The 22,224-nt window shown below is 45.1% G+C and overlaps 1 protein-coding gene across 1 annotated transcript in view; it reads left to right on the top strand.

The window, feature by feature from the left end:
- The window catches only part of FLNB (filamin B), a 67,348-nt gene that overhangs the window by 20,447 nt on the left and 24,677 nt on the right, over positions 1-22,224 (top strand). The window contains 20 exon segments of the mRNA XM_042823876.1: positions 2,193-2,441; positions 3,390-3,487; positions 4,532-4,679; positions 7,148-7,266; positions 7,982-8,059; positions 8,673-8,835; positions 10,087-10,284; positions 11,967-12,104; positions 13,184-13,310; positions 13,782-13,918; positions 14,211-14,404; positions 14,747-14,860; positions 15,408-15,551; positions 15,862-15,985; positions 16,217-16,377; positions 16,928-17,018; positions 17,249-17,418; positions 19,860-19,977; positions 20,564-20,826; positions 21,446-22,043. Coding sequence (XP_042679810.1) covers positions 2,193-2,441; positions 3,390-3,487; positions 4,532-4,679; positions 7,148-7,266; positions 7,982-8,059; positions 8,673-8,835; positions 10,087-10,284; positions 11,967-12,104; positions 13,184-13,310; positions 13,782-13,918; positions 14,211-14,404; positions 14,747-14,860; positions 15,408-15,551; positions 15,862-15,985; positions 16,217-16,377; positions 16,928-17,018; positions 17,249-17,418; positions 19,860-19,977; positions 20,564-20,826; positions 21,446-22,043 — 3,432 coding nt within the window.

Genomic DNA, 22,224 nt, shown 5'->3' with positions numbered 1-22,224 from the left:
GTTCCAATCTTGGATGTTTTACACTGGCAGTGTGTGCTTGGTGGAGGTGGTTGCAGGCTTGGTTGTACTGAGTGGGTTAGTACAGGCCCAGCTGGTCTGCTGGTCTGTGTCTGGTGTCTGCATGTTAACATCAAGAGACCTCCAAGAAGAAAGACACTGTATGGTCTCAGTTCGCTATTTAAAAGAGTTCCATCAAAGCAGAGCCTTTTCTGCTTTGTGGAAAACTCAAAGCACTCCAGCAGAGCTGAGCTCTACACTGCTGGTTGGAAATGAAGCTGCTTTGGGCTAGACTCTGATTTCTTTGTGAACCTCAAAGGGTTCTTTTGAATTCTGAGGGATTTCAGAGCCCAGGCAAGCCAGGGCTGAGCTCTGGTGGAAGCTGGAAGGGATCCCTGTGGGTATTCCATAGGGTGCTGATAAAGTCTGACCTGCCTAGAAGTTCTCCCTCCCTTCTCCCCAACCTAAAGGAGAGCAGACAAGCCCTCCTGCAAGCAGGCTTGGAAAAAATTACATCATGAGATCCCTATGCATGTCAGGAAGTGTGGGGACTGTAAGAGCAAACCGACTTTGCTAACAAAGTACCGCTGCAGGGACAGCATCAGCCTCAGGGAGGAAGAGCTGTCCTGCTCCTGCTGTGACCTCTTCCTGCTGCTGGGGCTGGGGGTTCCTGTGCTGCAGGGGAAGCTTTTGAGCGTGGGCTCTTAACCCTGCTCTTGTGTTGTGCCCTCAGAGGTGGTGGGGCTGGAGGAAGCTGCTTGGCTGCTGCAGTGACCACAGTACATCTGCCTGAGACATATTTATGTGGTATAAATATGGAACAGGCTATTTTTTATCCTAAGTAACATGCGTGTAGCAATGTGCTTGAGGTGACTCTGTCCCGCTGGCTTTTATCCCTGGGAATGCTGGATGGCATTCTGAGACAAATTTATTTGTAGCACACTAAATCATTGCTGCATCCATTCTAGTAAAAATGCTGATGTCAGTATAAATCCGGAGCTAAAGCTTGGAGATGTTTCTGGCATGAGGCTGCAGCAGCCTGCACTGTGTTGTGAGGGCTGGTCCTGCTGTGGGATGGGTGTTGGGGCACTTGGTATGCTTCAGCCTTGGTAACTGCTTGTGCATCTTTGCACTGTGCTGAGCCAGCCAGCAAGGCTTTGGGATGCTCCTGTGCTCAGAGAAGTTGTGGATGCCATATCCCTGGAGATGCTCAAGGCCAGGTTAGAAGGGATCCTGGGCAGCCTGATCTGGTGGGAGGCAAGAGATTTGGAGCTCAGTGATTTTTAAAGTCCCTTCTAACCTAAGCTGTTCTATAATATATGAAATGTAGCTGTGCCTTCTGCTGTGGTGCGAAAGCTGCTCAGCAGTGTTTGTGTGATGCTGTCTTTTTCTTCACAGCCGCTCATTAAAAATCCAGCAGGGTTTACTCACTTTCTGGCTGTCTGTTGTACATCTCAGACTGAATGTGAGATCAGCTATGAGCATTCAAGTCCCAGACACTTAGCATTGTTCTGTGAGATTAGTCAAAACTGATGCTTTAAAAAATGTAAATAAAAGCCAAGCAAAATGAAATGTTAGCTATTGAGAAAGATAGCATGCCACTCAAGGTCTGATGTTAGAGTATTATCTGCTCAGGACATACCGTCCTATTGTGAAACCATGTGAATAGTAACAGCTTCCTGTGAACACTGGGATAAAGGAGATGCACTGTTGCTTGCTTTTTTTGGTAGCTGTCCTGTGTAATCACTTTTTTTTTTGAAAGTCAAGACCTCTGTATGTTGATAATATGCTACTGAAGTACTGCTGTGGTACGTGAGGTGAATAGGGGTGAGCAAAGTGTGCTCCGCGCTTGCTGACTTTACCTATAAGCATCCTGAATTTGAACTGTAGGCCATCAAAGCACTGAACACTTTCTGTTTGCTAGCTAGTGCTCACTAAGATCCTAAGATCCCTGTGCAATTATTCTGGTGGCAGTTGCTGCTCTGAATGATAAGATCAGGTGCAAGGGCATCCTGAAAGGTTGCAGGATAGCCCTGTTTTGGTTGAGATCAAACAAACCAGGGTTGTTGCCTGTGCAAGTGCCTGTGGATGACCTAAGTGCTTCTCGCCTGGATTATCTGGGCTCAAGTGAGGAACTTAAAAATGTGCCTCTTATAGAATAGGAAATAATCAGATGTCTGTCTTTTGTCTTCCAGATAGTAAAGCCATAGTTGATGGAAACTTGAAGTTGATCCTTGGTCTGATATGGACCCTTATCCTCCACTACTCGATTTCCATGCCTGTGTGGGAGGATGAGGGTGACGATGATGCAAAGAAGCAGACCCCCAAGCAAAGGCTGCTGGGCTGGATTCAGAACAAAATCCCTTACCTGCCCATCACAAACTTCAATCAGAACTGGCAGGATGGCAAAGCACTTGGGGCTCTCGTTGACAGCTGTGCTCCAGGTAAGCCTTTGATCAATGTTTCCTTGCCCCCTCTTCTTGGGGCTGCTCTGCTGTTCATAGAGGGGGAGGTTTTCAGAGCTGTACTGAAGGCAGAAGTAAGGCTGTCAGGAAAACTGGAGTCCAAAGAGGCCAGCTGTGGAAAGCAGCACGTTGTAAATGATCTGGCAAAGACAAGTACTGGCCTAAAGCAGAATATGCGTTTGCATTGTTGGAGGTGCTGTATCTAAATCTTGTGTTGGATGCAAGGGACAAAGGCACAAGTGCTGGCTCCCACGTGCAAGACAGACTTCTTCCCACAGCGAGTGCCAACAACCTCTCAGCTTCAGGGTGCAGCAGGAGACTCTGTGTGTCCTCCTGAGAGAGGATTGCACAGGAGTGCAGCTCAGTCAGAAGCGGCACGCTGCCTGCAACTTCAGTGTTTAGCAAGTTACAACTGTGCAGCTTAAGGCAAGCAAAGTGATGAAGTGTGAAAAAGGCAGTTTCCTCACTTTCTCATAATACAGCCTTGCTAATGCAATCTGGGGTAGTGTTGCAGGCAGCTGAAATCCCTTCTTGAAATGTGCTGTAGGAGAACCACCAGAATGTAAAGGATCCTTGGGTGTATTTGTGGTGAATTTAGAGCAGCGTCTTCCACAGTTTAAATGTAAAGCTGTGCTCTGTGTGGCTGACCCAGAAGCTGTATGTCTTTTGTGCTGACAGGCAAGGTGGGTGGGAGGCTTTTGGAACGGGCTGTCTAAGACTGAGTTGGAAGAGCCCCTGGAGATGCTGGTTGTTGTCTGAGAAGCATTTCGGCGAGCAGCATGCGCTTCTCCCATTTGGGTTGCTCTTGCCAGGGTCCAAATGTTTTTATGGCAACATCATTACAAGTGGCTGTGGAGCTTGTACCTGGTTTCGTCAGCTAGGGAAGCTTCTCTGCAGGCAGTGCCTAATGATGAAACTTTCTTGCAGGCCTGTGCCCTGACTGGGAGACCTGGGACCCGAGCAAGCCTGTTGACAACGCTCGTGAGGCCATGCAGCAGGCGGATGACTGGCTGGGCGTGCCGCAGGTAAGGCGGTGTGGGAAGCACTGCGTGAGTTGGTTCTTACAGTGTGCTAAGACTGGGGAAAGCAGGTGAAATTGCTTACGCACTTTTTAAGGTCACAGTTTACTTAAGCAAAATTCCCCGAGAAATGTACCATTGTATTTCAGAGCTCTGGTTATGAGTTTTAGTACAGGAGCTTGTGCTAAAGGTTGCCAGTGTTGCAAGTATGTGGAGTAGGGAGATAGTACACTTCTAGTGATGGCTGAGTGGGTTTGTTTTGCTGCACTGGATGTTAGGAAAAATTTGTTCTCCAAAACAGCAGTGAGGCACTGGCGCAGGCTGCCCAGGGATGTGGTGGAGTCACCATGTCTGGAGGTCTTCCAGAACCGTGGCACTGTGGGACGTGATTGGTGGACATGGTGGGGTTGGCCTGGGGGTTGGCCTGGATGGTCTTAGTGGTCTTTTCCAACTTTAATGATTCTGTGAATTAATTATCTGAGATAAAAACACACTGGACTAAGAAATCACTTCCAAAGGTGACTTTTAAACAGAGGACAGTGTATTTACAGATCAGGTTATTTTCATGCTGATAAAACTGAACTGAAGTGCTGGAGTCTCTGGGGCTTTTGGAGCACCTTGTATCCTGGGAGCAGGAAAAGAATGTCCCAAGTCTTACTCTGTAGGCTTTGCACTTCAAGGCCCTAGGACACAGCATTACGAATCCCTCGTTCTTTGGTTTTGGTTATCCCCATGCTGCTTTTGTGAGTGTGGCTGCACTGTCTTGGCTTGCCACCATTTAGCTTTTTGCAGCCTCATGGCAACCCCCTGATAATCCAAGTGCAGGAACCCCTTGCCTCCCAGACTGCAGTGGGACCATAATGAGCTGCTTGATTTTCTTGCCATGAGATGATAAATGAACTAGTTTTTATCACAGAGAAATGAATGTAAGAAATCACGTTAGAGTGTGGGAGTTCTGGAACACAGGAATGTGTGCCGTAGCTCTGTTTCTCTGTTGGCATGCCGTATCCAAGCACTGATAACAATATATTTAATTGTGCTGTCTTTCAGGTTATTACTCCTGAGGAAATTATCCACCCTGATGTGGATGAGCACTCTGTAATGACTTACCTGTCACAGTTCCCTAAAGCCAAGCTGAAGCCAGGAGCTCCTTTAAAACCCAAACTGAATCCAAAGAAAGCAAGAGCTTATGGCCGAGGTAAGGACTCAGTAAGCTTAAGCTGTGCAGAGTGTTCAACTCTTCAGAAAGCTGGGTGGAGTTTTCTGCTTGTGTTGAACTCCAGGCCTACTGTAACAGACTTCAAAGTTTCACTTGTGTACTCTTGGTGTGGTGCCTAGTTTCAGAAATACATGGATGTAGTCCAAAAGACACTCCTAGTTCTAACATGTAAATTCCCCAAGCTCTGAACCTGTTTTGCAAGCTGTTGGTCTTACAGTCTGCAGATGGAAGAAGAAACTAAATGGGGCTGAAACAGCCTTGGTATGAAAAATACGCTAGCAGTATTGCTGCTGACCGTCACTTATACAGTGCTGAGTGCTTCTGACGGTAAAGTACTTCTTTAAAGAGGAAAAACCTCTTTCCATCTATGTGCATCTCTAAGCAGGTGCTGTGTAGAGGAGCAGAAATCAGTTTCTCTGACCGGTGGCAGATACATACTGGGATACATTTGTCCTAAATGGGTTATTTGAATTGGTCGCTTCGTAAGAGTACCTTGTTTGCACATGCAGAAAGGTGCTTTGGTAACCCTTCAAACGCTAAATAGTGCTGAGCTTTTACTCTAAAGACCACATTTGCTAATTGGAATGACTCATCCATGAACATTTGTGCATTTGTAGATTTACATACACATTAATATTACATTTTACATGTACAATTCCTGTTACTTTTGATGTGGTTCCACTCTAGATTGGAATACAATAACAGCTAAATGAGTGACATACTTCTATCTTGAAAGTTGTTGGGATATAGCAAGATGTCATTTATATGGTGCTCTTTATTCTCCCTTCCATATTGTTCCAGCCTGTTGCTGGTCTGTCAAGGTTCTTAGCATTACTGGATTTCAGAATTGGGTGTATAAGAATGTAGCGGAAAGAAAAAAGACTTTCCTTAGTTTTGTTTCTCTTTCTTGGTGGTTTTTTGAACTTGAAATGTAGGTAATTCAATGGACATGGATGCTGTCTGAGCACTGATGAGTGATTAGTGTAGTCACAAGTGAGTTTCCCTTCTTGGGGGTTTATGTTCTTTGTTGGTGACTTCCTCTGCAAACTAGAGTGCATGGAGACATTTGTCAGACTGTGAACGACTGATCAACCTGCATCAGTCTGCCAGGTCTGGCTCCAGTCACGTTCACACTCTTTCAAAGTCTACTTCAGTGCCCAAGAGCTCTGTAGCCATTGAAATGGAAATTACAGTGAATGAGCAGCTATTGAAAGATGAATGTTTTCCCTCTTCAATGCCAAAATTGAGTCACTAAGTATAAATGACAGTTCTGACTGCTGACACACTTCAGGAGTGGAAGGTGAATCCAGCAGCAAGAGATTGCTGCCAAACTGGGCAGCTTCTTTGGGGCAAATAGGTAGCAGTTCTTCGTGCTTCCAGAATAAGGTAATCATCAAGTGTGAAGTTGCTCAGTCTTAATTTTTATTACATTTTTTCAAGTACTGCAGTAAGTTATTCATCACTTTCCAAAGTGAATCGTAGGTGAAGCACCCTGGATACTGCTAATTTCCTTCTGAGGCAGCTGTCTGCAAGCATAACGTGAAGTGAGCCTGCAGAGGTGTTTTGCAGATTGAGTGATGCATGAAGAGTTCTCATTTAACCAGCCAAAGCAGATCTCTGAGAAGAGGGTGATATTTAGATTAAATGTTGGCCAAGAAAGTGCTACGATTAATGCCATCATGTCTGAAACCATCTTCTGGGGATAAGCTGTCCCTGTCTTTGTGCCTGCAGTAGGAGGGGTACTCAAATACCAAGTCCTAATGCCCGTACAATCAACTGAAGATATGCACAGTGAATTTATAGCTGTTTAAACTAGATGATAATCTAAGGGTTAGTTTGAAAGAATGAATATGTCAATTGTTAACACCTTATCAGAATGCTCAGATTTCCTAGTAAAAACATAATCTTCCTTGCATTGCTCTCAAGTTATTGTTTTCTGAAGATAAACAAGCTCAGGAATTCTGTTGTTCACAACCACTTCCTTTATAATCTATCAGACAGTGCACTTTCCACTAATTGTACTCTGGAGTGCCCACGGTTTTATGAATAAGCTGGGGAGTAATACTCTGGGAAGGAAGGTATATATGTTTGGGCTAGTCTGGAACCAGCAACTTTGGGAAGTTCTTCCCACCCAGTCTGACACTACCATGACAGGTGTAACAACCTGGGGCTAAGTGCAGAGATATGATGAAATCCTGATGGTAAATGCATGCTCTAGCAGGCCCTGTGCTAAGAAATAAAGAAACTGATTAAGTTAGGTGGAAGTGGTGCTGAATTGCAGGATTTTAATGGTGTGAAGAGGTTGCTGCATGCCGTTTCTATAGACTTCATTGGCAAAATTGTTTGAGCAGCTTTCGAAGAATGGTGAGTCTGAGCAGCTGGTGGGTAGTCTGCAAGCTGTCTCTTGGGTGTTGTAGCAAACACGCTGCTCTTCATCTGCCTTGCAGGAATTGAACCTCATGGGAACATGGTGAAGCAGCCTGCCATCTTCACAGTAGACACCATCAGTGCTGGGCAGGGAGACCTGATGGTCTTTGTAGAGGATCCAGAAGGAAACAGGGAAGAGGTACGTATGTTAAATATTTTGTGGGGAGAACATAAAGCTAGTCAAAACACCAGTGATTTTGTAGTAACTGTTGTCTTCCACGAGATAAGTAATCTAGAAAAGTTACAAAATACTGTCTATCAGAAATGCAAACTTCAAGCTTTTCTTCCATAATTGCCTTATTGGATGAGCCTGAAATTTTTTTTGCTGTCTGCAACTAAGCAACACAAGTCAAATGTCCAGTAGTTGTAGTGCTTTAGCTTGACTGGCCAAGTACATTCTGATGGGCGTTTAGATAACACACTGCACTAAATCACTATCTGCCCTTACTCATTCTGCAAGAATGGCTAAAGCAGCTATTTAGAAGCCATGAATCATTTTGAGTTAAAATACTGGTTTTAATGTTTATAGAAATTTCTCATCCAAGTACTCCACTTGATCATATTACGACATTCCAGAGAAATACAGCTGTACATTGGACTTAATGTCTCCTCAGTTTTGGCCTGCCTTAGTAGAGCAATTAGCAGCAAGGAGAGGGCAGGGGAGAAGATAGCTTGCTTCACATCTGAAGACAAATCATTTTTTGGTATGTATTGAGGATGTAGAAAGTATACTTGCTCCCACAGAAACATGACACTGATACTGCTGACTGTTCACAGTATTACATGCCAAACAGGAAAGTCTTAGGCTGTTGTGCATAGGCACAGCTCAAAGACAGCTGTGTTTTCTTTCCTAGGCAAAGATAATGCCATCCAGTGACAAAAACAAGACCTATTCAGTTCAGTACATGCCAAAGGTTACTGGACCTCACAAGGTAGGTTGTGTGTCAAATAACCAGAATTCTCTTGCTTAAGGTGAGCCCATGGGGACTGCATGTTTACTACTGGTGTAATAGCCTTTGGGCATCTTGAAGGATTAGTAATCTGATGTAGCCTTATTTCTCTCTGAGCTATTCCCCTCTCAAGGGGAAGGGTGTGCATGTGTTGGGAGAAAGTGTGTGGGTGTTGAGTGAGGTGGGGGCTTGTAGGCAGTACCACAGCTGGCTTTCTCTCACATGGAGCCACTTCTTGCAGCTCATGAAACCCGTTTTGTGGGTTGTCACTGAGGTGTGGAGGAGAGTAACCAGTTGTTTTTGTGAGGTGTTCCCTTGCTGATCACGCTGTCTGCTGTAGGGCTTTTGCAGGAAGGGTCTCCACCCAGCTCTGTCACTAGGGGTCTGTAGAAGCAGGTTTTTGGTGGGTGATACCATTGCTTAGCATTTGCATGAGTGGCTGGTCCATACGGCCAGCCTGAAAAGATGGGTACAGCTCTCTAGGTTATCTGCTGTGTGGTCTCTCTTGCCTCTGAGATATTCAGAGCCTTGGCCTCGGGGCAGCTGAGCCACGCTTTGCCCTGTTGAATATCAAGCTGATGCTGTCTGTCCCTAGGTTTCAGTCCTATTTGCTGGACAACACATCTCAAAGAGCCCTTTTGAAGTGAATGTTGACAAAGCCCAGGGAGATGCAAGCAAAGTAACAGCGAAGGGACCAGGACTGGAGGCAACAGGAAACATTGCCAACAAGCCTACCTACTTTGACCTCTACACAGCAGGTAAGCAGAATGAATGAATGCTGAAATCCTGCAGCTTTCTCAGATGTGAGGAGAACCTGAGTTTTGGAGGAATGAGGATTTTCAACTCATGGAGTTCAGAAGTGAAATAATAGTCAGGCTACTCTGGAGGCTTCAGCTGTATGTGAAGCATTTGGCATGTTGAGCTAAGTTGGGGTGGGAAGATGTGAAATGTTACCCTGAAATTTGTCATGAGCTTGCCACATGGCAGCAGGCAAATTCTTGGGTGTTTTCTTCCCACTACTCCTTTTGAACAGGGAAGTGAAGTACCTACCTCTGAATGATGAACTGTAAATGGACTGTAAAAGCTTAATGTGTTCTGTATTTAGCATTGCAGAAAGAATCTGATCTGGTGCTACACTGAGTTGATGTTTCACTGACAAACTGGTTGAAACTCTCTCCTAATTATTAGTGGGTTACTATCTTCATTAGAACATCTCCATCGTGTTTGTAGCCTGCTGTTAGGGCAATGCTGTAGCCTAGAGGAGTGACTCAATAAGATGTTGCAAATGCTAATTCATTTAGAACAATGCGAAACTACTTGGGGCTGCTACTTGAAGTACTGAAACGCTGAAATATGCTGAGTATCATATCTTAAATTGCATTCTACCCAAGGGTGCTTAGAAGTGAAATTAAATGTGATTATGATGAGGGGAAGTGCTATATTCAGTCTCTAATTGGTGAGGGTGTGGTCTGAATCATGTACGGGCACATCTGGCCTCTGAAAGTGTCTGAAAAACTGTTTTTGTTGTGTAATGAATTAAATAAAAACCAGTAAGGAGCAGGTGTCCAAGCAGAAGTGAGTACGTATACTCCAGCAGAGAAGGAATCCTTGTTCAGACCAAGGGATATGTGCTGTCCAGTATCTTAATCTAAACTGCTGCAAAACATGAGAGATTTGAATTAACTGGGAAAGTCGTGGGCTAGTCTGTGATTGGCTGTAGCAGTGAGATAACCAGGCTGTATGTGTATCCACTGATGGAATGTAGTTGTGAAGCCTTGTGCAGGGGCTGGCAGAGCCCTGTCGGTTTTATGGCTTCATAGAGTGCCACCATGCTGCCTTGTCCCCAGCTCACTTCAGCCTCCAGTTGCTGTCAGCAGAGGCTGAACGCTTACACTGTACAGGGCATAATAGTGGAGCACAGTTGGCTGAGCCCAGTGCTGGACCTTTTCCTGAACACAACACGCAGCTGTGGGGAAGGCCAGGCTCAGCTCAGCTGGTTTCCTTTGCAGGTGCTGGTGTGGGTGACGTGATCGTGGAAGTGGAGGATCCTCAGGGAAGATGCCTTGCTGAAGTTGCAGTAGAAGACAAAGGCAACCAAGTCTATCGTTGTGTCTACAAACCTGTCCAAGCTGGTCCTCACGTTGTCAAAGTGACTTTTGCGGGGGAGGCAATTCCCAAAACTCCTTGCAGTGTTCTCATTGGAGAGGGTATGCTTTTTCAAAATGCGCCTGAATGTAGGCGGACACTTTTCACCTTGAATGGGATCACAGAATTTGCTTGAATCTTGACTTGGGCATTTTCTTTACCTTTCAACACTTTAGACCTGATTCACTGAGTGTTCACCTGGACAAAACACGTGGCTTTTGGTGCAAGAGTTTCCTTTCTGCCTAGACCTCTGAACATTTAGCTGACCCTTAGATATATCTATATATTTTTTTTTGGAGTGTTTTATGCAGCTGTGCAATGTCTTGCTATTTTCCGCCTTTGCTCCTCAAATGACTATATTTACTGTTTTCCTCCTGAACTGACACTTAACTTGCTTTCTGTTCCATCCTTACGTGCTCCTATGCTTTTAGATCTCTGCTCATCTCTCCTGAGCTACCCTCCATTTGTGGAATTTTGGACTTCACTGCTAATGGCTTCATAGTTGGTAAGAGGTGTGCAGGATGCTCTGTCATGTTTGCTGTTTGTAAGCTTCTAGCCTGCCGCTTGCCCCAGCCAAAAGGGTTTTTGTTGGGGATGGGGAAGAAAGTTGCAAGCAGATTGAAACACTGTGTGACCCAGTCAGTGAAACTTGCTTAACCACAGACTGCCTGGCTTAATTGTGTAAGGGCTCTGAGAGCCTTTCTCACTCCAAGGTAGACTTGCTCATGTATGCACCCACCGAGTTCTCAGAGTTAGCAGATGGCATGCAATGTTTGCTTGTACTGTCCAGCATAGGACGTGTAGTGATGTGGCTGCAAAAGGATTGTAAGCTCTTGAAACACACGAAAACCTAATGAGCAGCTTGGCAGACTTGTGTTCTTGCTGTAAGCACGGTGTATCTGGGGGAAGTGCATGTTGGGATTAAACTACTGGGAAGCTGTGATTTCTGAGTCTTTTCAAACCCTTTAGGTCTCTGGAATTGAAGACCACCTGATAGCTGGGAGCGTGTAACAAGAATTGTTCATAAGTGCACGTTAACTTGTTTATGTAGCAACTCAGCAGGCCTGGAGAAGCACTTGAGTGAAAGGTGTCAAGCATAAGCTTAAGCTTAGCCATATGTAACCTTATGTCCCTACCTATGGCTGCTTCCATCAGTGGAGGACTTTATGGCTCTGCTGCTGTGGGTGTGAACTGTGACACACAGGGGGGTTGAAATGACATGTCTTAAAGAAGCACATGCAGAACTTTGCTCTGGTAATAGCTGCTATTCCAGTCATGCTTCTGAAAGAACAGCACAATAATATTGTTCACTAGGGCTTATCTACAAAGGAAAACTTCACCAGTGCTGCAGCATGCCTATAAACCTGAAAAACATCAAGAAGATTATGCCTAGTACAGCAGATATCTGGGTTTGATAGCCAAGTAAAAGCTTTGATCTGAAAATTGGCATCAAGTTGGAAAGCAACATGGCTTCAGAGTTTGCTTTACTTTAAACAGTGGCTCTTGTAGGGGTTCAGTGTTGCCTGGTTGTACTGAATGCTGCTGTCCAAAAGCAGCAGGACATGGACAATGGCTAGGCAGACTCCACATCTGTTTTCCTTCCTACTATAACATTAAGACTTGTGCTGAAAGCTCAGCTGTGGTTGCCCTGAGTCAACATTTAACTAAAGGCTGTTCCAAGCTGGCTAGGCTGCATGTGTTTTGAGAATCAAAGACTGCATTGATGTCTGAAATTCCCTTGCAGCCTGCAATCCGAATGCTTGTCGTGCCACCGGTAGAGGCCTGCAGCCCAAAGGCGTCCGCATCAGAGAAACAGCCGACTTCAAGGTTGATACGAGAGCAGCAGGCAGCGGAGACCTCGGGGTGACTATAAAAGGACCAAGTACGTGTGTTGGGATGAATTTGTGCTCTGACTGTGTCTTGGAGAAGGGGGCAAAGGAGGGGTTGTGAGAAGGAAGAGTAGTGAAGAGGTGGTAGCCGCTGGAACTGGTTGGATTTGTATCACCGTAGCATAACTGAGGAAATTGGCACTACTGTTTGTCTTGGCCTTATGGGTTTGCATGGCATCTTTGATCTCTGGAAGCAAATCACACTAAAGTGACTCTGGCAAGGTGGAAATCCTGCTCTCAAAATGCTAGGAATGCCTTAGAGCGGCATCCTGAATGCACTGAATGCTCAGCTCATGAGCAGGAGGGCAGAGTGTTGAGGCAGGAGAGACCTTTGTGCCAGATCTAGTCCCTAGCCCCTCCCTCTGCCACGGCCCCAGGACTGTGGCACAGCAGGGCAGTGGGCACGCTGGCCGTGGGCTTGGGTCTGCCCAGCCGTGGTTGGCTGTGCTCTGCTCTCCATGCCCTGCGCCAAGTCTGAGTTCCACAAAGGAACTGGCTTTGTTTGTGTTGTGCTCTGAAGCACTCACCTCCCCCCAGGCTGGGTCTGTATTAAAAGGTGCATTGTATTGCCTTCACCTCCTCCACACACACAGTGTTCTGACTGTGTGGCTTTAATGCGGTTACAGGGGGAGAAAGCAGCAGACGTAGGGATGTAAATTTTAGTGTATTAGGCTTTTCTCCCTAGATCCTTCATCTTGAAGAAAATGAAAAGTAGGCATTCCCTGCATACTTGTGGTTGCAAAGTCTGACAAATGTTAAGCTTTTTTGTTTTAACATATGACATGCATCATACTGCAGACTAAGAAAATAAAACACAAGGGAACCTATTAAGTCTGGTAACTTAAAATACTTTCTGCTGTATTTCTTCTGGAAGTGTTTGCTGTCTTTGTCCTAGAGGGCAACTAGAACTAACTTCCCTTATAACCTGACCTTTTTTTTTTTTTTTCTTTTCTGTTGGAAGATTTTTTTTTTCTTCCAAGCTAAAATAAATACTAGAAAACATGAATGTGCCTGCGTAATTGACGGCAGGATGGAAGCTGTTAAGTTTAATGCTGAACTGATCTTTCAACAGAGGGCTTGGAGGAGCTTGTGAAACAGAAAGGCTTTATGGATGGTGTATATGCATTCGAATATTATCCAGCTACCCCAGGGAAGTACATTGTCACGATTACGTGGGGTGGGCACAACATCCCAAAAAGGTGAGTGAAGAGTAGTTTTGTTTGAGCTTTTTGTGTCCTTTGGGGGTTTGCATGGCTGGCTGGCTTTTTATCTAACAGCGTGTTTTAGGGCTGCAGAGGCTTTGGGAAAACTTGGGAGATTGATTTGCATTAGTCTTACTAAACCCAAAATGATGAGTACGAAAAAAATAATAAACTTTGGTAGCTCATGCAGCTTGGACTTGACTCTGAGTTTTTGAAGAGGTCTGTTGTTTTATTGTCAGGGACTACAGCAAGCAGAGCAAACCAAATATTTGACACTTAGGATCTGTTGTGCAAAGTGTAAGTATGTGATAGGTTAGATGACCTCTTTGCTAGAGGGCCTGCTGGGCGCTGTGCCACCACAAGATAGCATCTGTTAATTTGGGAAGTCCAGTGTAAAGCCTCATTAAAATGCCTGGGGAGAAAAGCATGCAGTCTGTATGTTTCTAATTGTGCTTCTTTTTCTTGTAGCCCCTTTGAAGTTCACATAGGTCATGAAGCAGGCCCTCAGAAAGTACGAGCCTGGGGGCCAGGACTGCATGAAGGGATTGTGGGCAGGTCGGCTGACTTCGTGGTGGAGTCCATTGGCACAGAAGTTGGTTCTCTTGGTATGTTACTTTGCTTAGCTCGCCTGAAATACTTAGATATTGCAGTGCTGGTAACAAACTCCTGAGAAACAACAGCTATCACAGCATGGGATGGGGACTGTGGTTTTGTGGGATGTGGTTTTGTGGGATGAGATACAGAAGGAAGTGATAGATTATTGCACATGGTGCTGAAGAAGAGAGATAGCAAGCATCAGTTATGGATACAGCTTAAAAAAGCAGTTTGTGGGAACAGTGTTAGATTAGCAGCCGTCACAGCTGTAGCACAATTGGTAAGTAAGCATTTCTTTTTCAGGCTTTGCAATAGAAGGTCCTTCTCAGGCTAAAATAGAGTGTGATGACAAGAACGATGGCTCATGTGATGTGAAGTATTGGCCCAAAGAGCCTGGTGAATACGCTGTGCACATCATGTGTGATGATGAAGACATAAAGGACAGCCCCTACATGGCCTTCATCCGACCGGCGTCGGGAGACTTCAACCCGGATAAGGTGGTGTAAACTGCTCACTGGAGCATAATGTGGTTTGGTAGAACTCTTACAGAGGTGCTTCTAAAGGCTGCTGGTAACACGTTTGACTCTTAAGCTGCCTCTATTTAAAGCTCTGTGTTTGTATGCTCCAGCCAGATATTACTCAGCTTTTTCTAATAACACTGCTGTGGTTTCAATTTAATGTAATGCAAACTTGCTGAAGTAGTCAAAATTCTCAGCTTTCACACTAGCCTCTACTTGTATCCCATGCTTTTTGAGGTCTGTAGGAAGAGGAGGTTTGTAGAAATAAATCACTTTACCTCTTTCTGAATTGCAAGCTAAGACTACTGGTTTTGTTTTCAGGTGAGGGCTTATGGTCCAGGCTTGGAGAGAAGTGGCTGCATAGTGAACAATCCTGCTGAGTTCACAGTTGAAACCAAGGATGGTGGGAAAGCACCTCTGAAGATATATGCACAGGTAAAAAGCCAAAGGCAGCTCCAGCAAAAGGGCTTTAATGTCATTGAGAAAAATGCCCTGAGTATTTCTGCTGGATTACACACTGCTTATTTCTGAACATTTGCAATTCTGTTGCAGCTCTGTGCTTTGATCCATATAATGTAGTCAGACAGCAAATCTAACTTGAGACAGGGTGACTTCTCCCCTTGAGTCTGAAGTGTGTGGCTTTGCTTTCGCACTCAGAGCCTCCTCAGAAAGGCAGACTATAATTTTCTCAAGATGTCATTCAAAAGGACCTGAAGTATTTAGGGCTTGTGAATCTCAGGTGAACTTGTTAAAGTGTTGTGAGATGGTGTGAGAAATAAGCCATTTAGATGAAAAAGGCTTACAGGAGTGCAATCTGCATGTTCCTTCAATGTTTCTGAGCTGTACTTCTGAGGAAAGAACAAGATTTTGGAGCAGTCTCTTGAGATGTTTGAATTATACAAATACTTGTAAGATGCCTGAACCTTCTGCTTGTACTCTCTGCCACTTGTGCTCACTGCTGCTTGTACTGATCACTCTTTAGGATGGAGAAGGAAACCCTATTGATATCCAGATGAAGAGCAAGCCTGACGGTGTGTTTGCCTGTTCCTATGTGCCAGTTAAACCAATCAAACATACTATTTCTATTGTCTGGGGAGGAGCCAACGTGCCTAATAGCCCATTTAGGGTAAGTAGAACATTATTGTAACAACTGCTTGTTGTTACAAGGGTGATAAAACCTTTTTGGGAACTTGAAAGCGGTGTGCCCTTCTGCTGTCTTTTATGGGCATGTTTCCTGTTGAAAAGAGCTTTCTGATTTTACAATCTCGCATGCTGGATGTCTTGTATCAGTCCAGCTGCAGCCTGGAGCAATCAGGGCAGTTTGTTCTTAACTTGGTGCTATTTTCATGTAGCTTCTGCCCAAGCAATGCTTCAGTTTGACTGTGATCTTGGGCATGAATCAGGAGTGTAATTCTGACACTTGTGAATCCATTCAGGTCCTGATAGGTCAGGGGAGCCATCCTCAGAAGGTGAAAGTGTTTGGGCCTGGCGTGGAGAGAACTGGCCTGAAAGCGAGTGAGCCAACTCACTTCACTGTTGACTGTACAGATGCTGGAGAAGGTAAAGGCAGATTGGGTTATTGCTGTGGTATCCTGCAGGTTATGCATGGTTGGGTTTTATGTTCTGGTTGTTTTTTTTATGCTTTTTTTTTTTCTTAATAAAAAAACTTTGGGAAGTAGAATGTGAAAATGAGTTGTGATATGATCAATTTTATCAGTTGGTAGGAATGTGCTGGTTATTTGGCTAGCAGCATCTGTACCATCCAGTGAAACTTCTGTTGGCTTTTCCTAGGTGATGTCAGTGTTGGAATTAAGTGTGATGCTCGTGTGGTCAGCGACGAAGAGGAGGACATAGATTTTGACATTATCCACAATGCTAATGATACATTCACAGTGAAGTATGCACCACCTGCTGCAGGACGCTACACTATTAAGGTGCTTTTTGCAGGAGAGGTATGTAATCTTCATTTTACAGGCTGATATTTTCAGAGTCTGTTTATCTGTTCCGCCCCACACACCACCTGCCACTTAATGGTTGAGTGTGGCAGTGTACAGGTGACTCCCTTCACTCCAGCCCACATGCACCTTGTCTGGTTGCTGTTTTTAAAACTCTTCTCTAGTACTTGAATGTACACAAACAAGACAAACGTTGACTATCAGAGTCAAGCCATGTGATGCATTTGGCTGGCATAATCAGTGTGGTATCGGTGCTAGCTTACCTACTGGCTGTAGAGGCAAGGCAATGCTAGTTTCTACATGGTAGAAAACTTAAATTACTATCCAAGGAATAGGCATGAAAATAAGTTGTTAAAGAAATAAGTAGGAAAAGCCCATGCAAGCAGACCAGCTGTTAACTTTGAGTGCTGCCACCAGTAAGGTGGAGCATTTAAGTGAGAGGCTGCTGGAGCCAACTGTTTTAAGATGCTTCTGCTTCAATTTTATCTGTCTAGTTTGAGTAATGAGAAGTGACCTGGTTTTATTTAGAGCTGTATTTCTGTTGCAGGAAATTCCTGCCAGTCCTTTCAGAGTTAAAGTGGACCCCTCTCACGATGCCAGCAAAGTGAAAGCTGAAGGACCTGGGCTGAGCAAAACTGGTGAGATCTAGGTGGAGGTGTTGTCAGCCAATGCTGTGGGCAGCCACTGCGTGACTGGGCACTGCTGGGGTTCAGCAGTGTGGTGCTGGCTGCAGCTGGTAGGGGTGGGAGGCGACTGGAAAGGACTCTGTTCTCTTGGCTTTCTACTTGAGTGGGATTTATAGGTACTGAGTGCTTCTTGGGAAGAGTTTCTGTGTGCGAGCTCTGCATGAATTAACATTTTTCTTCAGGTGTGGAAAATGGCAAGCCAACCCACTTCACTGTGTTCACGAAAGGAGCTGGGAAGGCGCCCCTGGATGTGCAGTTCAGCAGCCCTGTGCCAGGAGAGGTGGTGGCAGATGTGGACATCATTGACAACTACGACTATTCCCACACTGTCCGGTACACTCCAATACAGCAGGTAGGTCTGGGCACTCCAAAATACAAAAGGGAGCAGCTCATGTTGCTGTAGCACTGTGACCTGGTGCTGTGCACAGGAGGACTTCTAGTTAAAACCTGGTGTCCTGTTCCCCTAACACAAAGCCTGTGGGACAGTGGGGATTGGAAAGCAGAGGCACGGATTTCTGGTTTAGTTATTGTCGGCTTGTCACTGTTTTCTTTTCTGGGACCAAGCGAGGTATTGAAGTAGCAGCACGTGGCTCATATTGCCATTGCACAATGGTGGTATCTTTTTGCTGCCTTATCAGTTGAAAGGGAAAGGTGGCAATTCTGGGATCTGAATTGAGGCCAGCTGCTGCATGGCCAGCCTGCGCTGCCACCCCTTGCTTTGCTGGGCTGTGGGGTGTGGCTGTCAGCCTGCTGCTGCTCAGCTGCAGACTGGAGTGTGGTTAAAAAAAAAAAGTACAGTGTTTGAGTAACTTCCAAACAGAGAAGTGAAAGAATTGGGCAGGGAAGTTGGGCCACAGATTAAACAGGCCGGAGTATTTTGCCTGTATTTGAGGTTTGCCCATGGGTTGAAAAAACTTTAGTTGAACTTGTTTTGGTTCAGACAGATACTTCCTAGCAACACCATTAAAGTGGAAGCTGCTAATAACTGGAAATAGTTTTCCTTATGCTATGCTCAATTCATGTGTATTTTTAAAGACTTAGGCACTGTAGTGGTGAGATGAAAGTGTTTTGATGACTATACTCCGCTGAGCAAACAAGTGAGCTACTTAGTCAACCACGCTGACTTCCTTGAATGTAGCTGTGTAAAAATGAACTGACACAGAAGCCTGCAGCACTGTTTGTCTGATAGTGCTGGATTAGCATTCTTGGACACATCACAGAGCTAGCATTTGTTTTTGGATAAAGCAGTTGCATGGTCTGAGGATGTGGTTGGTGTGTCTGTTTGGAGAGGCTTTTGCTTTTTCAGTCAGGGTTGGTGTGCAGAAGAGAGCAACTCTGCGGCTGTGCAAGAGCAGTAAATGCTTCATGCAGAAAGCAAATGCTTCAAGCTACGGCAGGGGAGATTCAGGCTGGACATGAGGAAGTATTACTTTTCAGAAAGGGTGGTCAGGCACTGGAACGGACTGCCCAGGGAGGTGGTGGAGTCACCAACCCTAGGGGTGTTCAAGGAAAGACTGGATGTTGTGTTGAGGGACATGGTTTAGTAGGAGCTATTGGGAATAGGTGAACGGTTGGACTGGGTGATCTTGTAGGTCTTTTCCAACCTTGGTGATTCTATGATTCTATGATTCTATGATTCAAAGGTGAGACAGGGCACGTACCACAACCTGGTATCCCCTGCAGGGGTTGTGCTCAGGATTACTGCACCCCTTTGCCAGATTTAGAAACCCTCTGGCTCATTACCTCTTCAGGAGAGATAGTTTCATTAGTGAATGAGTTTGGATTTCACTAAGCCATGGGCAGGCCTGGCTGCTTTTCATGTCTGTAAGAACAGAGCTTTGGACTGTGGCAGTTTGGATGCTGTAGGGATAGCTCTGCAGTGCTATAGGGGGCATCTCAGCTGGTAGTGTTTGTATAGTGAGTCAGAACAAGTTCCCTGGCTTTGGACTGTGAGCATGTAGCTGTGTGTGCGTGCTGGAATCTCACATCTGAGGGAGCACCTTGGGTCACAGAGGAGCTGTAGCCCTACAGGAGATGCTCACAGGTAGTGGTGGCAGGAGAACAGTGGTTAGTAAAAAGTGAAATTAAGCTGCGTGGTAAATAGTATCCTTGCTTTCCCTCCAGGCTGCAAACACGTAGATCAGTCCTGAACCCTGCCTTCCTAGGGTTTGTCAGCAGGAACTTATCTAAGAGCAGATCGATGAGACTCTGGACTCTATGGAGTGCTTGGAGGCCTGGCTAGGTAGTTAAGTTCCTGAGGGGCCGTGTCAGCAGTGAAGGAACCTTGGTTTAATGCTGTTTGCTCAGGCTTATCTCTCTCACGTGTGATGTTGCTACAGCTACCCGTGTGTGTGTTTTCCAAAAACAGCTAAGAATAATCATGGAAGCTATTCACAAACTTGTGTGAAATATCCGTGATTATTTCACTTGGGAGCTGTACTGGCCAAGAATGAAAAGTAAGCAAACAGTGAGTATAGCTAAAATATGGACTGTGGTAGAAGAGAATAAAAGGAACACACATCTTGGGCTGAAACTTGCCGTAGCTGTGCAGTATTTCAGCCAAAATACACAAGAGCATTAATCTTTCTGACTTGTACAGCTTAAAGCCCTGGTATTTGAAATGCCATAATAAAGCAGCTTCGGCGCAGGCTGGGCTGTGGTGTGGCTGTGGTGCAGTGGGGCAGAATACCTGTCTGCAGCACCCAGCCAAAATGGATTAGGTGATGAAATGGTTATGTATTATGCATCTGTGTGAAGTGAGACACTGAGCTAACTCATCAATTCTCCAACTAGGGACCAATGAAGGTTCTGGTAACGTACGGTGGAGATCCTATCCCTAAAAGCCCTTTCACTGTGGGAGTTGCTGCTCCACTAGACTTGAGCAAAGTTAAAGTTAACGGACTTGAAAACAGTAAGTACAACATGGGCTTGGGAGCCCCATGGCCTACTTCTGAAGTGTTTTCTTGTTCAGTATGTCAGCTGATGTGTACCACTGAAACGTATGGGGGCAAAACACATTTTCTTTAACTTGTTGTATTAAGGGGAAAAACCAGCTGTGTGTACAGTGTGGGCAAGGTTAGTGTTGGGGTAAATTCTCTGGTGATGAATGAGGCTGGACTCCTCACCAGACCAGCAACTTGCTGATATAATTTGGTTTCTCTGGAGCTAGATCACTGTTCAAGGAGATGTAACATCTTAAGTGTGGAATTTCATTCATACAGTCGCGTTTTCTGAAAGCAGAACAAGGGCTGTAAAATGTTGTGTTCGTTACTGTCTGGCCATGCCTTACAGCCTTGTTTAGCACTGTCTCTTTGTTGCTGCTGATTAACCAAGGCATTTTGTTTCTTTTTCTTTTTCATGTGGAAGGATGTAGACTGAGTAGCGTTCTGGCAGTGCTTGCTCCCTTGCTAATATTGCATAAGAGATTTCTTGGAGTGTTGTCAACTACTCGATACTTCGTGTAGTAATATAGGTATTTTTTTCTGTCTTTTTTTCAGGAGTGGAAGTAGGGAAGGATCAAGAATTTGTAATTGACACGAGAGGAGCTGGTGGACAAGGTAAACTGGATGTTAACATTTCCAGTCCTATGAGGAAAGCTGTACCATGTCTGGTGGAGCCAGTTCTGGGTAAGGAGTGCAGTACAGCAAAATACATCCCAAGAGAGGAAGGATTGTATGTGGTGGATGTGAGCTACGATGGCAATCCAATCCCAGGCAGCCCCTATACCGTGGAGGCCACTCTGCCTCCAGATCCCTCCAAGGTAAGTAAATGGTAATGGCTGTAACAACAGCTAGTAACCGAAATGTGAATTGGGCTGTCACATGATGCCCAACTTACATTTGGCCAAACTAGACCCTGGAACATCCTTTCTCAGAGCTTGTTTCATTTCAGTTTCATTCGCAGACTCCATGACTCATGGAAGTCAATTGTTAAGAATTGGAATACTTGGAATAACTTTGAACTAATACTGCAAGCATTCTGCACGGTGTGGCATATGCATGTGTTCTAACTTAATAGAAGTTGGTTTCATGACCAACGTAATACATATCAAATGTATTAATTGAGATGCTTCTTTGCAGAGAAATAAATTTCAAGAGTAGTTCCATACAGCTATCCATTATTCAGCATGCCTACTCCTTACGTTCAGTGTCACATAAAAACAGCTGTGGCAAGGGTATGAATATCTGCCTAGAAACTTCTTTGGAGAAAGAGATACCAGCTTTATGTTAAGACTGGGAGGAGTGGCAAAGGAAACTTTGCTTTATATGTATTTTTAAGAGTTTATTAGTCAAGTCTTACGTATTAACTAGTCTGTCTAAGGTCATCTGTGGTACAGCAGTATGAAAGAATTAGTATCTGAGCTGCATATTCTCTCCTAGGTAAAAGCTCACGGGCCAGGTCTTCGAGGAGGCCTCGTTGGAAAACCAGCTCAATTCACAATAGATACCAAAGGGGCAGGAACTGGAGGTTTGGGTTTAACGGTGGAAGGTCCATGTGAAGCTAAGATTGAATGCTCAGACAATGGTGATGGAACCTGCTCTGTCTCCTATCTGCCTACCAAGCCTGGAGAGTACTTCGTAAACATTCTCTTTGAAGAAGTTCACATTCCTGGCTCGCCGTTCAAAGCAGACATAGAAATGCCGTTTGATGTCTCTAAAGTCATTGCCACAGGACCAGGTCTTGAACGTGGCAAAGTAGGTGAGGCAGGGCTGCTGAATGTTGACTGTACAGAAGCAGGTCCTGGTAACCTGCGGGTGGACATAGTGTCAGATACTGGTTCCAAAGCTGAGATCCAGATCGATGATAACAAGGATGGGACCTACGTTGTGACGTATGTGCCGCTCTCAGCTGGCATGTACACCATCAAGATGAAATATGGAGGAGAGCAAGTGCCTAAATTCCCTGCCCGGGTCAAAGTGGAGCCAGCTGTGGACACAAGCAGAGTTAAAGTGTTTGGGCCGGGAGTGGAAGGGAAAGGTAAGAGCAACCCTGTTCCTGTTACCAGAGTTCGTAGGACTTAAGATCCTTTACCCGGCACCAACAATTCTGAGCAATGCAAGTTGTAATAGCTTTGCATGTTCCCATGGCGACCCTTGAAGGGGATGTTTCATTATGTTCCCAAATGTTGTTTATCTTGCTGGTTCACAGAATGTTCTGC

This window comes from Centrocercus urophasianus, unplaced genomic scaffold, assembly GCF_019232065.1.
Source record: "Centrocercus urophasianus isolate 14NV4802_14NV808 unplaced genomic scaffold, USGS_Curo_1.0 seq_22, whole genome shotgun sequence".
Taxonomy (NCBI): Eukaryota; Metazoa; Chordata; class Aves; order Galliformes; family Phasianidae; genus Centrocercus; species Centrocercus urophasianus.
This window is presented reverse-complemented; position numbering and strand designations above follow the sequence as displayed.